Source organism: Falco naumanni, chromosome 1 (assembly GCF_017639655.2).
Source record: "Falco naumanni isolate bFalNau1 chromosome 1, bFalNau1.pat, whole genome shotgun sequence".
Taxonomy (NCBI): Eukaryota; Metazoa; Chordata; class Aves; order Falconiformes; family Falconidae; genus Falco; species Falco naumanni.
This window is the reverse complement of record NC_054054.1, coordinates 40604538-40616776: the sequence shown is the minus strand read 5'-3', so window position 1 is coordinate 40616776 and position 12239 is coordinate 40604538. Positions and strand designations below refer to the sequence as shown.

Below are 12239 nucleotides of genomic sequence, written 5' to 3'. Positions count from 1 at the left end.
AATAAGAGAGCTATTACACGTATCAAAGAACACATTCAATGCACACTGTAAACAGGACATTGCATCACAAAAATTCAAAATCGGGCCAATGCTTTCATAAACATTGGCCAACATACCATCAGTGAAGTCCAAAGCGTACACTGGAAATCTTCGCGCAATGTCATCAGAAATCCCCTTGCCAATATTGAGAAACTCATGCAACTAAAGAAAGGAAGGAAGTGCTGTGTCAGTTTAAAGGCTCATGTATTGTTAAAGAGATTAACCTCCTTATTCAATACTGATAGGAGCAAAACTGGTCATTTTGAATAGGGCATTCAAATCAGATTTTGTAATGATAATAAAAATAAACTCTTCACACTTCAATTTATATCCTCAAAAGCATTGTAAGAGAGAAAATCCCCCAAGACCACCCTGTTTTCCTCCCTTCCTTCCCTTTTCCCCCTCCCATTCATATCGGCATCCCTGCTTTGCAGGTGAGGGAGCTGATGCAGTGTGACCCACTGAAAACACCCTGGCCAACAGCAGGATTAGACCTTGGGGTACCCTGGGGTCGAACAACAGGTCAGAGATGCCCTTCCCACCCCTCTAGCCAACTTTTTTTTCTTTAGATGCCACCACAAACAGACACCCCCAAAACACTACCCCCAAATCTACATGAAGCTTCTGAAAAGGGATCCCCAGCAAGTGCTACCTTCCCTGGCATTGCCATGAGAAAGGGAAAACTCAAATAGATGTAATAAGGGAACAAAGACCATCTACACCTCAAACTCCACCAAACGGGAAAAAGCTCTAATAACTTCACATAACCAAGCCATAATTTCTGCCCATTGAAAGATATTAAGATCCTTGTGATAGGGTTCCAAAAACTCAACATGTTCCCTTTTATTTCTGGTTTAGGGGCCTGCAAGTTACAGTATGATTGTTTATACAATCTGATGCTCACCACAGGCAATAAGGAGCTTTTCAGAAACATGCGACAGCTGCTATTGACTTACAGCCTCCCAATTCTCACAGCTACATCCTTACAGAAAGCACATGGAAAGCATCAGAGTAGGCAACACTTGCAAATGAGGCACCTGCCAGATTTTTCCCTGTTATCCTCAGCTCAGAGTATATATGTATTACTCTGAAAATCAGATGCACCTTATACAGTGCTAATTACCCCAGCTGTCTCAGCTAAAACATTTTGCATGTTTGTTACAGAACCAGACACAGAAGACTTATGACCTCTGCTACAAACTGTAAGCAAGGCAGGAAATAATAGATCCAAAATTGACACCAACAGACCATCTCAAAACAGCATGGACATCTTCCTTTGGCTGGTTTATGTGGAAACTGATAAAAAGTATTTCTTTAGAAAGGACACTACAGTGCTTGTTCAACAGACTACACACAACTCTGTCTTTTCTCACAGGGCTCCAGTGTTTTGCAGCAGCTGGAAGATCAGAGCCATAGGTAAAACACAATAAGAAAAACTCCCCTTTAGAGGGAATACACAGGGCATGACAAACACTAGGGTTTGGGGTGCAAAAGATAACTCAAAGGATTAGCTCCCTTATCAGTGACTATGACATCTCATATTTTAGCTACTTAAGTCAATCCTGTTGCATTTTGCCAATACACCTGTATTACTTTAGGACAGTTTCAACTCTCTGACCTGAACGATCAGGATGAAATTCAGCAGACACCAGCATAACATTTGTATTTTAAGCATTTCTGAAAAAGCTATGAGCTTAAGCCATATTTGGAGGCATATTTGGACATCAAAGCCATATGCGCTTGAAAAGCAATTTAATTCCACCCCCCCCCCCACCTCCCCAAGAAAGACATTCCTGAAGGCACAAGTCAGACAGAGAATCACAATAGCTTTAATGACTAATATGTTTACTTGTCTCGCTGCAGTGAGTATGGGGAAAAGGATGCTCAGGGTATCTCATCTTCCGGGGAAGAAGCCACAGGCTTGCTGCTGGCCTGGGGTGGGGAGGGAAGGGGCACTCATGCATGATGTCTGATCACAGGCAGCAATAAGTGCGCAGAGAAGAGAGAAGCACTGCCTAACTTCTTGTCCTACGAGGCACACTGAGACCCCCTGATTCCTTCATGTGCTTATTTCTTGCATGTGTGCAATTTTAGGCTAGGCTGGGGCATGGGGATGTCAAGCTAAACCTCAGTGGCTAAGAACAGGGAAAGTCAATTCTTCCGTATGGCTAATCCTACTCTTAGCTTTCCTCTCTGCTCTGCTAACCTTACACTCAACTCTGCTTGCACTGAGGAGATAAAAGACCAAGTTTACTGGCCTCTGAAGCTACCACACTTTTTTTTTGGTTTTAACCCCCAACCTATCCACCATGCATATTCATTGTCTAACTGTACTCCAGACATGTTTCAGTCAGGCTTTTGCCTCATGCTGTCTTCTGAGCCTGCACCTTGTGAAGTTTCCCAAAAGCCTTGGAAAGGACAGTGCTGACATTTTATTCTTTCCTCATACACCCCAGTGCTGGGAATTTCTTGGACTGCAGTGCCCTACTACTTTCTCTTTCAGTGGGTCAAGTTTGGCTGACACATCGGCTTTCCATTCCCATTCATGGTGGCACCTCTCTCATGGCCCTATTGTCTTTTTGATTTAACCTGGTACCAAGGGGCCTTATCCAGGAGGCCAAAGCCGCATCCCCCCACCAACACCTCAAGGCTTATTAGCCTTTAGGAACTACAGCTCAGGTACCCAGCGCCAAATCTTCCTTCAGACTCCTTATTCTCCTCTTCTGCAAGTCCCTTTAGTGCTTTGCCCATGCTGTTCCTAATACATGAGACAGGAAAGAGCAGCAAAAGGAGCGCCTCTCCCCCTGCCCCCCCCCCAAAAAAAAAAAAAAAAAAACAACCCACAAACAACCAACAAAAAACAACCCACCAAAAAACCCCAAACAAACACTAGAGGAATTTCATGAATTTTCCAATTGCCATTTTACAAATCCCTCCAGGTCTCTTGCTGTAAGTGACTGTTGTTTGTGTTAAATGAAGAGGCTAAGCCAGCACTTAACAGCAGTTAAAGCCAAACAGAAAGTATCTGCTCCAACACCACCAACCCTTTCTCAGTCCTCTTCTGAAGTACTGAGGGGTGCATGACTATTTTACACAACCAGGGACACACACTATTCTTCCATCTGCTGATGCTGAGCAAGCATAGCCCAGCCCTCTCAGCAAATCCACACAGGTATCAGACACAAAAATCACAGCCAGAAAGCATCACAACTGCTAGGGGCTCCTCCATGAACAAAACCACAATTAGCCTCAAATCTTCTTGTTTACTGAGGCATCTGACTTAATTATGACTGAGTACGTAGCCTTGCCTAAATAATCCTCTAAGATGAGGCAAAGCAAAGTGACTGCACTGTAGGCACAGCATGTATGCAACTGTCATGTCCCCTTCAGGATTTTAGCCAAGCTAAAAACAAGCACTTGCAAAATCCCACTCGTGTAGAGAGCGTTTGAGGCCCATTTCTCTCCCATTACTGCAGGGCCAAAAGAAGAAGGGAGGCAGGAAAGATTTTTATGCTACCAAGAGACTTTACCCTCCTGAGAGCTCCCTTGTAACAATACAGTGGCTCCACATTAGGGTGTTTATTTCACTGGGGTGGCTTACAGGTTGAAATTACACCCTGGTCTCATATGAGTGTTTGCTCATATTAAATGCTTCCCTTCTAGAAGACTATTGCACAGGGCAGGCAGAGGGGGAGGAGATACTGCTGGAGATGCCTCTCAGAGGAACTCAGGAATGCAGGCTACAATCTCAAGTCAGTCTCATCTCTCCAGGCAAATCTTTGCTTGCCAGGAAAAGAAATCTCCATCCTAGCTCTCGAGATCAATGCTGGCAAGGCAAGGTGGGGGACAGCTGCTTCCAAGAGACCTGAGAAAGCAGAGTTACTACTGTACAGGCTGCATCTCCTGAGAGCTGAAAGATAAAACATTTTAATAACAACAGTTTACCAAATCCAGACCAAGAACGGTCAATGCCAAGAGCAAATGCCAAAGAAACAAGCGCTACTATCTACAGTACTGGCCAAGAGCCATCAAAAGTCTGCCTGGCCAAGGCTGCTTGCCCAGCAAGGCAAGTAGGAACCACCACTTCTCAGGGCCAACATCTATCTATAAGCACAGTGTTACATCCAGCCCTCCTGTTCACCCAAAGCACAGAGCAGAAAATCCTCTACAGACATTTAAAAAGGGCTAGGTTTAGCAGAAGACAGAGCCAGATATTTCAACTGCTTTAAGAAAAACTCCTTTGAAAGACCAAGTGCAAAGGGTTAAACCTACCTTTACCTAAATTACATTACTGCAGCTACTCTGAATACAACTACCCTGGACGGCCTAGGTTTAAAGAGGGTTTCAGGACTTGTTCTGCAAACTTAAGAGCAGGTATGGGGTCAAAGCACTACCTATAAGCAAGGGGATTCTCTAGGAAAAACATGAACTTTGCTCTTTTCCGGATGTGCAGATAAAAACCCTTTAAGTCTATTCCAGGAAAAAAAAAAAGTGCTAAGTTAACCAGCTTCTGCACTGTAGGCAACCCAAAGCTTTAAGGTTATTTGTAATTCAGGGACAGGAGCAGCCAGCTAGAGATGGCACAGTTTGTTTTTCAGGTATGCTGTCTGGTTAAAGAATGAATTTCTGAACAGAAAAACAAAGTGATGACCAATACACAGGAAATTCCAGAAAAGAAAGCTGGGTTACAGCATTTCCCTCAAACTTTAAAGTACAAAGCAAGTAACATTTTACAGAGCTACAGATCAAACAGTGAGAAGTCAGGCCAAATACTGACAAGCAACTTCTAAGTGAAATTACCGTGCAGAGATGGCCAAGAAGTCTTTTGGCTGCAGGAAAGACAAGTGGCAGCTTCCTTCAGAGACTTTGGATTGTAAGGAATAAGTACCGTGGACCCACAATGCAGTGATCCATTAATCCCATCCTTGACTAAGCATCTGGAATCAAAGTCCTGTAACCATTTCAAGCCCCTACTGCTCTGCATCCCCCTTCAGCACCTGCCTCTTTGAAGTGGTGGGTTTTTTTCTTTCAGATTTACAGCAGCAGCTGAGGAAGGCAGATGTACACACATCAGCCATTTATGGAAACCTCAGTGCTGAGAGCTTGCTAGGAGAGCCCAATGGATGCAAGCAGCACAAGTGCTTCATCTCCTTATTCAAAACCCCTTGCATTTATGCATTTGGACACCACCGAAGCAGGTGCATGGCAGATGTTGGCCAGCCTTACCTTTAGTGGCTTAGGACTGTGTGACTTGTGCCCATCACTCATCGCTGAGGGTCTCTGATTCACCACCGTCAACAAGTGGCGTTGGTGGACTAAGGCTTCCTTGAACTCTTCTTCTGTTTTGGTTTCTAGGAGTTTCTGCCGAAAGGTTATGTCCGAAAACATTGTGGCAAAGGTCCTGCCCACTTCTGTGGCCGTTTTGGTACTTTTCTGAGCAGAAAAGACAGGCAAAAAAACACCTTGTAAAACTACTTTCTTTTACTTCTGAAAGCAAACTCACTGATTTACCCATTGGGCACCATCTGAAGAGCCAGGTACTTGGTTTCCAGGACCCCAGAGACACCTGCAGAAAAAAAGCATACGCGGAAGCTGTTGCAGATGAACACACCAACCACAGCAGGATCCTGTGTGGAACCACAGCAGAACATACAGGCCCTGACCAGAAGCACTGGTCAGTCTTACTTGATCAACTTCCCAGGACTCAATCCAAAGCTGTATCATGCTGAGCATGCATTTCATCCCTGGTCTCCCTTCAAGGCTGCTAAGACTAAACAAATAAGGCTTTGTATCCTACAGCATCTCAGCATTACTGCTACTGGAGCAGAAAGACGCTGTAGTCAATGTTCCTGCAGGTAGAAGCTGCCTGATGTCTCTTCTGAAAGACAGAATATTGTTCATATCTGCTTCACCAGCTTCCTATTTTCTAAACATTAAAACTCAATTCGGCTGGCCTCTCTGGGACAATTCTGGCAGCACAAGTAGAGATTTAGAGCTCTCTGCTAAAGTACTGGCACAGAGGAAAGCATAGGAAAGAAGCATCTGAGTGCACACACGCAAGCAGCTCTGTATCTTCACTAAATGCTTGGAAGAGACAGGAGGCTTGCAAACATGTAAAAGGAACAAGTGCCTACTTGCAGGCTTTAACACTGCTGTGAGCCAGAAGCCTGATGCTTTGAGGGTCCAGTGTCAACAGCATCCAAGCCTGGTTTCCTATTGCTCCAAGCACCTTGAAAGTTAGACACAAAAAGGGAACGGTAGACAAGACTGAGCTCCCCAATCCTACACAAACCCACCAAATCCAAGCTCTACAAACCCTGACCTGCTCAACTGCTTGTACCACTTTGGTCAGGCCAGATAAGATACTTGCCAAGGCAAAATTATGTAGAACCATAGCTCATTAAGAGCTCCTTTTGATGCCAAGTTTTAACCCACCCACCTTCGCTACACTCAACACTCATCATGCAGCAACTGCTAGAGACACCCAAACAACCACCCTCCTTTGGACAGCCTCCAAGCTCCTCACATTACTGTGAAAAGTAGTAGTGAGCATATGTGTCTGATCTGAATTAGTTTTCGGGATTCATAACAAAGCAGATGAATAATTTTTTCATAAACACAAGCAAATAATTCAGTGTTGCTTGACACAGAGGCATGGACACATGGGTTGCACTGCACTAGTCCCAAAGTCATCACTCACACTACCACCTCTCCTCCACTACACTCTCTCCATCACAGGGAATGCTCCTTCAGATACACTTGCTAGGACATATTCAATTTAAGTTTCTAGGAAAGGGTTTGGATTTAAGTGAAGATAATCTGCTCTGGGAATTGCTTTTAGAGTTCATAAGCTTGGTCCTTTCAGACTGAACCAGCCTGGATTTGCCATCACAGGGGAGGCTTCTCCTTTCATCTCTAAGCAGCAGTAGTCCTTGGGCTGGATGCTGCAAGGGTCTTCAAGCTGCAGAGTGCTGCTCCCTTTCTTGGCTTTCCCAGAGAGAGATGAACAGTTTAGAGCAAAAGCACTCAAGGTTTTTTTACATCCTCCATGCTGGAGAAGGCCAATGATCTGGATTTCTCAGTACAACAGATGCCCATTTGCTGGGCTCTTTTTTTTCCTCCCCAAGAAAGGCTCAATTAATCTGTTACTGTCAGCAAGTTAATTATTTTAACTGCTGTACCAGAAATGCGTACTTAGAGCTGGCTAGATAAACTCATTTAAAATAAAAAGCATATTGGCAACTGCAGCTCTGCTTGGCCTCCACTCCCTTTCCTTAATTTGATGCTGTCCATTGGAATTGCAAACTTTCAGGATACAAGCGGATGCAGAGCTGTTCGCTGGGTGCTTTGCACGTAGCTGGCCGGAGATAAGCAAACTGCCATACAATGAAAGAGAGATCAATGCAATTGCGCACGGGTTCAGTTGTTTGCCTGATGCTTTTGTAAGTAACATCAATATGTTTTCAGCCTGTTGGGTTTGAGATCTATGCCAAAAGCATTGAACTTCTCAGTTGGGAAAGGTCTGCCAGAAATCCTGGGAAATAAGGAAACACCAGTATTTCCATTTAAACAAGGGTGGTGGTGACTGGGGGTGGGGAAAGACAAACCAGACTAGAAGGTCCCAAGGTCACACAGACAGCATTTGAGAGCAGGAAATTGAATCAGGATATGTCCTGTTCCAGACAAGGTCCCCCAACCTCTCCAGCACCTCCCAGAAGCACAGACCTAGTAGCCCCAAGGTGTAAACAGCCAGCTTAAGTGTGAAAAGGTCTTGAGCTTTGAACCATTCAACCCATTAGCTAGAAGAACACACCATCTTGATCAAGCCAGTGCTTTCTAGGAAGACAGGATGGTGATCCCCAATTAACCTTGATGCACCCCGCGATATTGTAGTGAATGTGTACTACTACAGCATTTGTTGGCCTTGTCTACACCAAAGAACCTGTAAGTACCCTTGAGCTTTAACCTTGGTGGCTGAAAGTGCCAAAAGCTATGAAAACACATCCCAAAGAACCTCAAGACAGTCTGACCTTACAAGCACTCCAGCTCCCAGATAGTTTTGTTCCCATACTGCAATAAAGCTCACAAAACTACAGCTTCCTCTTGGTTACATTAGTCCATCTACACCTGCTTCAACCACCCTGCAGTGTAACTGTTAGTCCCATCAGGAGTTTGCTGGGAAGTCAACCCAGACCTTTGCAGTGGGGCATCAGCTGCAGACTTGCAAGAGCCCTTCACAAGGATGGCTTTAACCAGGAACAGCATCCCTTAACTCTCCAAATAGTAGCTAAACCAGTAAAGCTGGAGGGGGGAATCTGTGGAGTAATACACACATCACAGCTGTACCTCTAGCAAAAGGTGTACGGGAGCTAACACAATCTGCAGTGTTCTCCTCCCAGTCAGGCTAGAGGCCATTCCCCAGTATGAGATGAGGGCACAGCCGACTAATCCACCCCTCACATACACTGTTACCATAAACCATCTTGACAACTGCTGAGATCTCAGGCCTTTTCACATCCGCTGGTGTTTTAAAAATAATACATTATCATTAACCCTAGAAGGAGACCAAGAAAAAACAAACTTGGGAGAACCCTCTGAAGCACCAGAGCAAACAAGAATGCAATACTCACCATTTTAGGAGGAGCCAGGACTAGTATCACAAATCTCACTTCACAGGAGTTTTCACCCCAATTCTGAGGCCTCTCCAGGCGGCTAATGCAAACATGACGTCGCTGAAGGGACTTTATAGTGCAACTGTCAAGGAAGATGGCATTGTTATGCATAGCACTACGACACATGACATGCTCTTTCCTGGTATGCAAGGTTTATAAACACACATTTAAGCTTTGAGAAACACGAAATCTTATTGGTTGTGCAAGGGTCACTTCTGAAGGAACTTAAAGTCACTGTTTAAGACTGTTAGCCCAGTTCAGCTAACTTCTGTAGAATTCAACATCCATGTTTTTATAGGCAATAAGTTTCAAGATTAAGGTGTATTCTCCCTCTTCCTCCACCTGCTTTTTAACAGCCAAGAGAGCAAGAGTGCAACATACCTAGTACTTGCAGTGCTGCAGAAGTTTCTACAAACAAGCCCTCTTAGAAAAAAACCCACCACCACTTATGTTATTGGAAAGCAGTTTACACTTCATTTCATTTCACCCAATCTCCCAAATTGCTTTTTGAAACATTAAGGCAAAGTGCCAAACCAACATTTCCACTTTTGCCTTGGGCATATCTGTTTGATCGGCTTCCCCTGTTTGCTCTCAGCTGTTATTTTTCCCTTTCCTGGTACAGGTGTGTAATAGAAACCAAGCTGACCTCCTTGCTCAAGATCTACAGAGACTGTAGCAGGCAGGATTACTGCTCAGAGGGAAATCCTTGGCTGCAATCCAACCAGCCCTGCTGGGCACACGATGGCTGTTTGACTCCCAAAACAAAGACTAGCAACAAGTTGTTTGAAATAAAGAGATCATCTTTGGAGGCCATGAAAGACCAGGTTTGTCTCCACCCTGGGGTATTGAAACAGAGCTGTGATCTGGGTAGTCATCATTTTTCCTGCTGGGAAACTCTGAAAAAGCAGCAAAGTGGCTTGGTGCAGCTGCAGCTGGAGGCCAACACCAGCCTGGACTGCAGCTATCCTGTTCCCATTAACGCTACCTACTACTTCTCAATACTTCTAAAAAGCACTGGTGAAATACATACACAGGGTTTACATATCGACACTGAAAGAGGTACGGAAGTGTGTTTTCCTACCTTGGAGTGATTCCTCCCCTCCCTGGCCTTTTTTCTCGTTCAAAGTCACTTTGACTGCTTGCTCCCTTTTATTCATCTAGCCCGTGCTTACAGTCCTCTGTGATAAAAAGATTCATCTCTCCTTTAACTTCTCTTCCATAATTCTAGCCCATTTCTTTTCTTTTAACATGTATTCTCACACCCACACACCCTAAAGGTTTTTCCAGTAATGACTTCTGAAGATCTCTGGCTGGAGATGTACTAGTCAGGCACACATTATATTATGTTCTTATAACTTGCAAAAAAAAAAATAATAAAAATCACACCACCAAGTATTTTCTTACTGAGTTTGACTTCATGATCACAGATTGGAAGCAGGCTACTTACACAAATTAATTCAGACAAAGGCACTTGTCTGAGTGCAACCAAACAGCTTAATTAGAACAATATAGGTTATGAGTCAGATGACAGTATTTAATTTATTTCTGAACTCCCCTCCACCACAGCCCCTTGTCCTTTTTCTACTCAAATCAGCTTTGAAAGAGAGAAAGATCGAGGTAGGTCCTAAGGTTAGCAATAAATCCCTTCTAAAGTAATTGAAAATAGAGTGCAAGCTATCTTCTCAATTAAACCCATAGTCTGGATCTGCAACAATTCTTGTCCTTTGCTCCCAAGGGATCAAAGTAGCAGAGACAACACTGATTTTCGCAAGCAAATCAACGACCTCGTAGCAATCCTGCTGTGGCTGGACAGCATACAAGCCTCCTTATGTTAACAGTTCAACAAGCCAATAAGGAAGCTATGTGAACTCTGGGCTTTAGATTAATGGAAGAACCTTCAAGTGGTCCTACACTTTCAGCGCTCTCACCTTCATCCACCTGAAATGGTCACCAACAGCAAATGGCTGTTCTCAGCATTTTCATATCTCAGCAATTGAGCTCAGATTAGTTTGTTTAGAAAAAGGCGGCCTTCTGGGCATTTTGAACACCATTTCTATCTCAGAGATGGCAGAAGCAGATATCAGGTACCTATTGCTCACAGAGCCATACTAACACTTTCCAGACATCCTCCCTTTCCTACTGTACCCGTCAGGCAGCACCCGACCTAGCAAAAAACTGCTGAAGTACGGAGTACGGCCAGAACAGACTTACTACAGGACAAGGGCTGATCACACCAGCACACACCCCAGTGCCCCAAGTAGGGCAGCATACTAAGGCACACACGTGAATAGAAGTTTGTGTGTGTTGTGGAGGTACAAGTTACCAGCCATGCCTTAGCAGTGCTGCTCAGCAGCATCCGCTTGCCTGCTCCCACCCTGTTTGAGTGAACCCAAGAACTGAAACCTCACAAGAAACAGAATTTCAGCTTGCTGCTACCCAAGGCAGGAAAGGCTGCTACACAAGGCAGTGTGCAAAAGCCCAGCTCCCCTGGCTACAATATGCAAATTCATGTGGCAATAGAGCAAGTTATTTGGAAAAGAGCTATTATATACTGCAATAATTGAGCAAGCCACATGTTTCTTCTGTAGCTGGCTTTCTCCCTGAACTGACAGGGTTATGTTTCAGCTCCAGTAGCTCACCTCTAAGGCCTGCTTTCCAGAGATGACAGTCCTGCCAACAGTGCCAGTCCATAGGCTACAACATCGCTTTAGCTCAAGAGCTTCTTGGCTATGTAGAGGAAAACTTGACTCTGAAAGGCTGCTCTTTAATATTGGATCGCTTTCACATGCGAGTTAGTTTTCTGGGCAGCCATGCCAAATCTTGCGTTCCTCTAAATCAGGAGCCCACCGTTTTCCTTAAATTGAGGGACTGGGGAACTGTGCAACAAAATGATCTCGAAGTTTGGGCAGTACTGGAAGGTTTAGCAACACGGAGCATACTTACAAGACACCAAGAAGCCTGATGTCATCATTACCCATTTTTATGTGGAATGGTTTTATTCACAATGCTGGAATTTGCAACTTCTCACACCTATGAGAACATTTATTCCAACTCTTCCATAAAGAGCTCTATTGACACAGACATGTGCATCTGAATCCCAGTATATCCCAGTATCACACCAGTAAAACAGCATGGACCACTGAGTAATTTCCAGTCTAGTTTAAGTCAATGTATGGATACAATTTAAATCAATAACACCTTCACAAATCAGGCTGAGTCAGTTTAGTGAGGGTAAACCAGAGAAAAACCAGATTTAAACAGGCACCACAGAGAATGTCTGATGTACCTGAGCGTTCCTACATGGAGAGGAGAAACAGTGCTTTTGTGCAAAATGCAGCCTCATCTGCACTGAGCCTGCTCTTGCTCAGCTACATCCATTTATTTGGGGGAAAAGGTACTTTCAGTCCAAGGCCAAGTCACTTCTGCCCATGCACCACTCAGCATCTCAAGCTTTTCTTCAAATTTAAGCCATTATTTAGCAGACTCAGATCCTACTTGCTAATGCAGCACTTACATCTCCCACTTTTA

At 44.3% G+C, this 12239-nt stretch overlaps 1 protein-coding gene across 5 annotated transcripts in view; it reads right to left on the bottom strand.

Annotated features, from left to right (window-relative positions):
- Positions 1–12239, bottom strand: part of SLC4A11 (solute carrier family 4 member 11) — a 97039-nt gene that overhangs the window by 33747 nt on the left and 51053 nt on the right. For all 5 annotated transcript variants that reach the window (XM_040590902.1, XM_040590883.1, XM_040590893.1 and 2 more), the window contains 3 exons: positions 8670–8793; positions 5266–5472; positions 117–201 (listed from right to left, as the gene is read on the bottom strand). In XM_040590902.1, coding sequence (XP_040446836.1) covers positions 117–201; positions 5266–5472; positions 8670–8793 — 416 coding nt within the window. The remainder of the gene's footprint in view (positions 1–116; positions 202–5265; positions 5473–8669; positions 8794–12239) is intronic.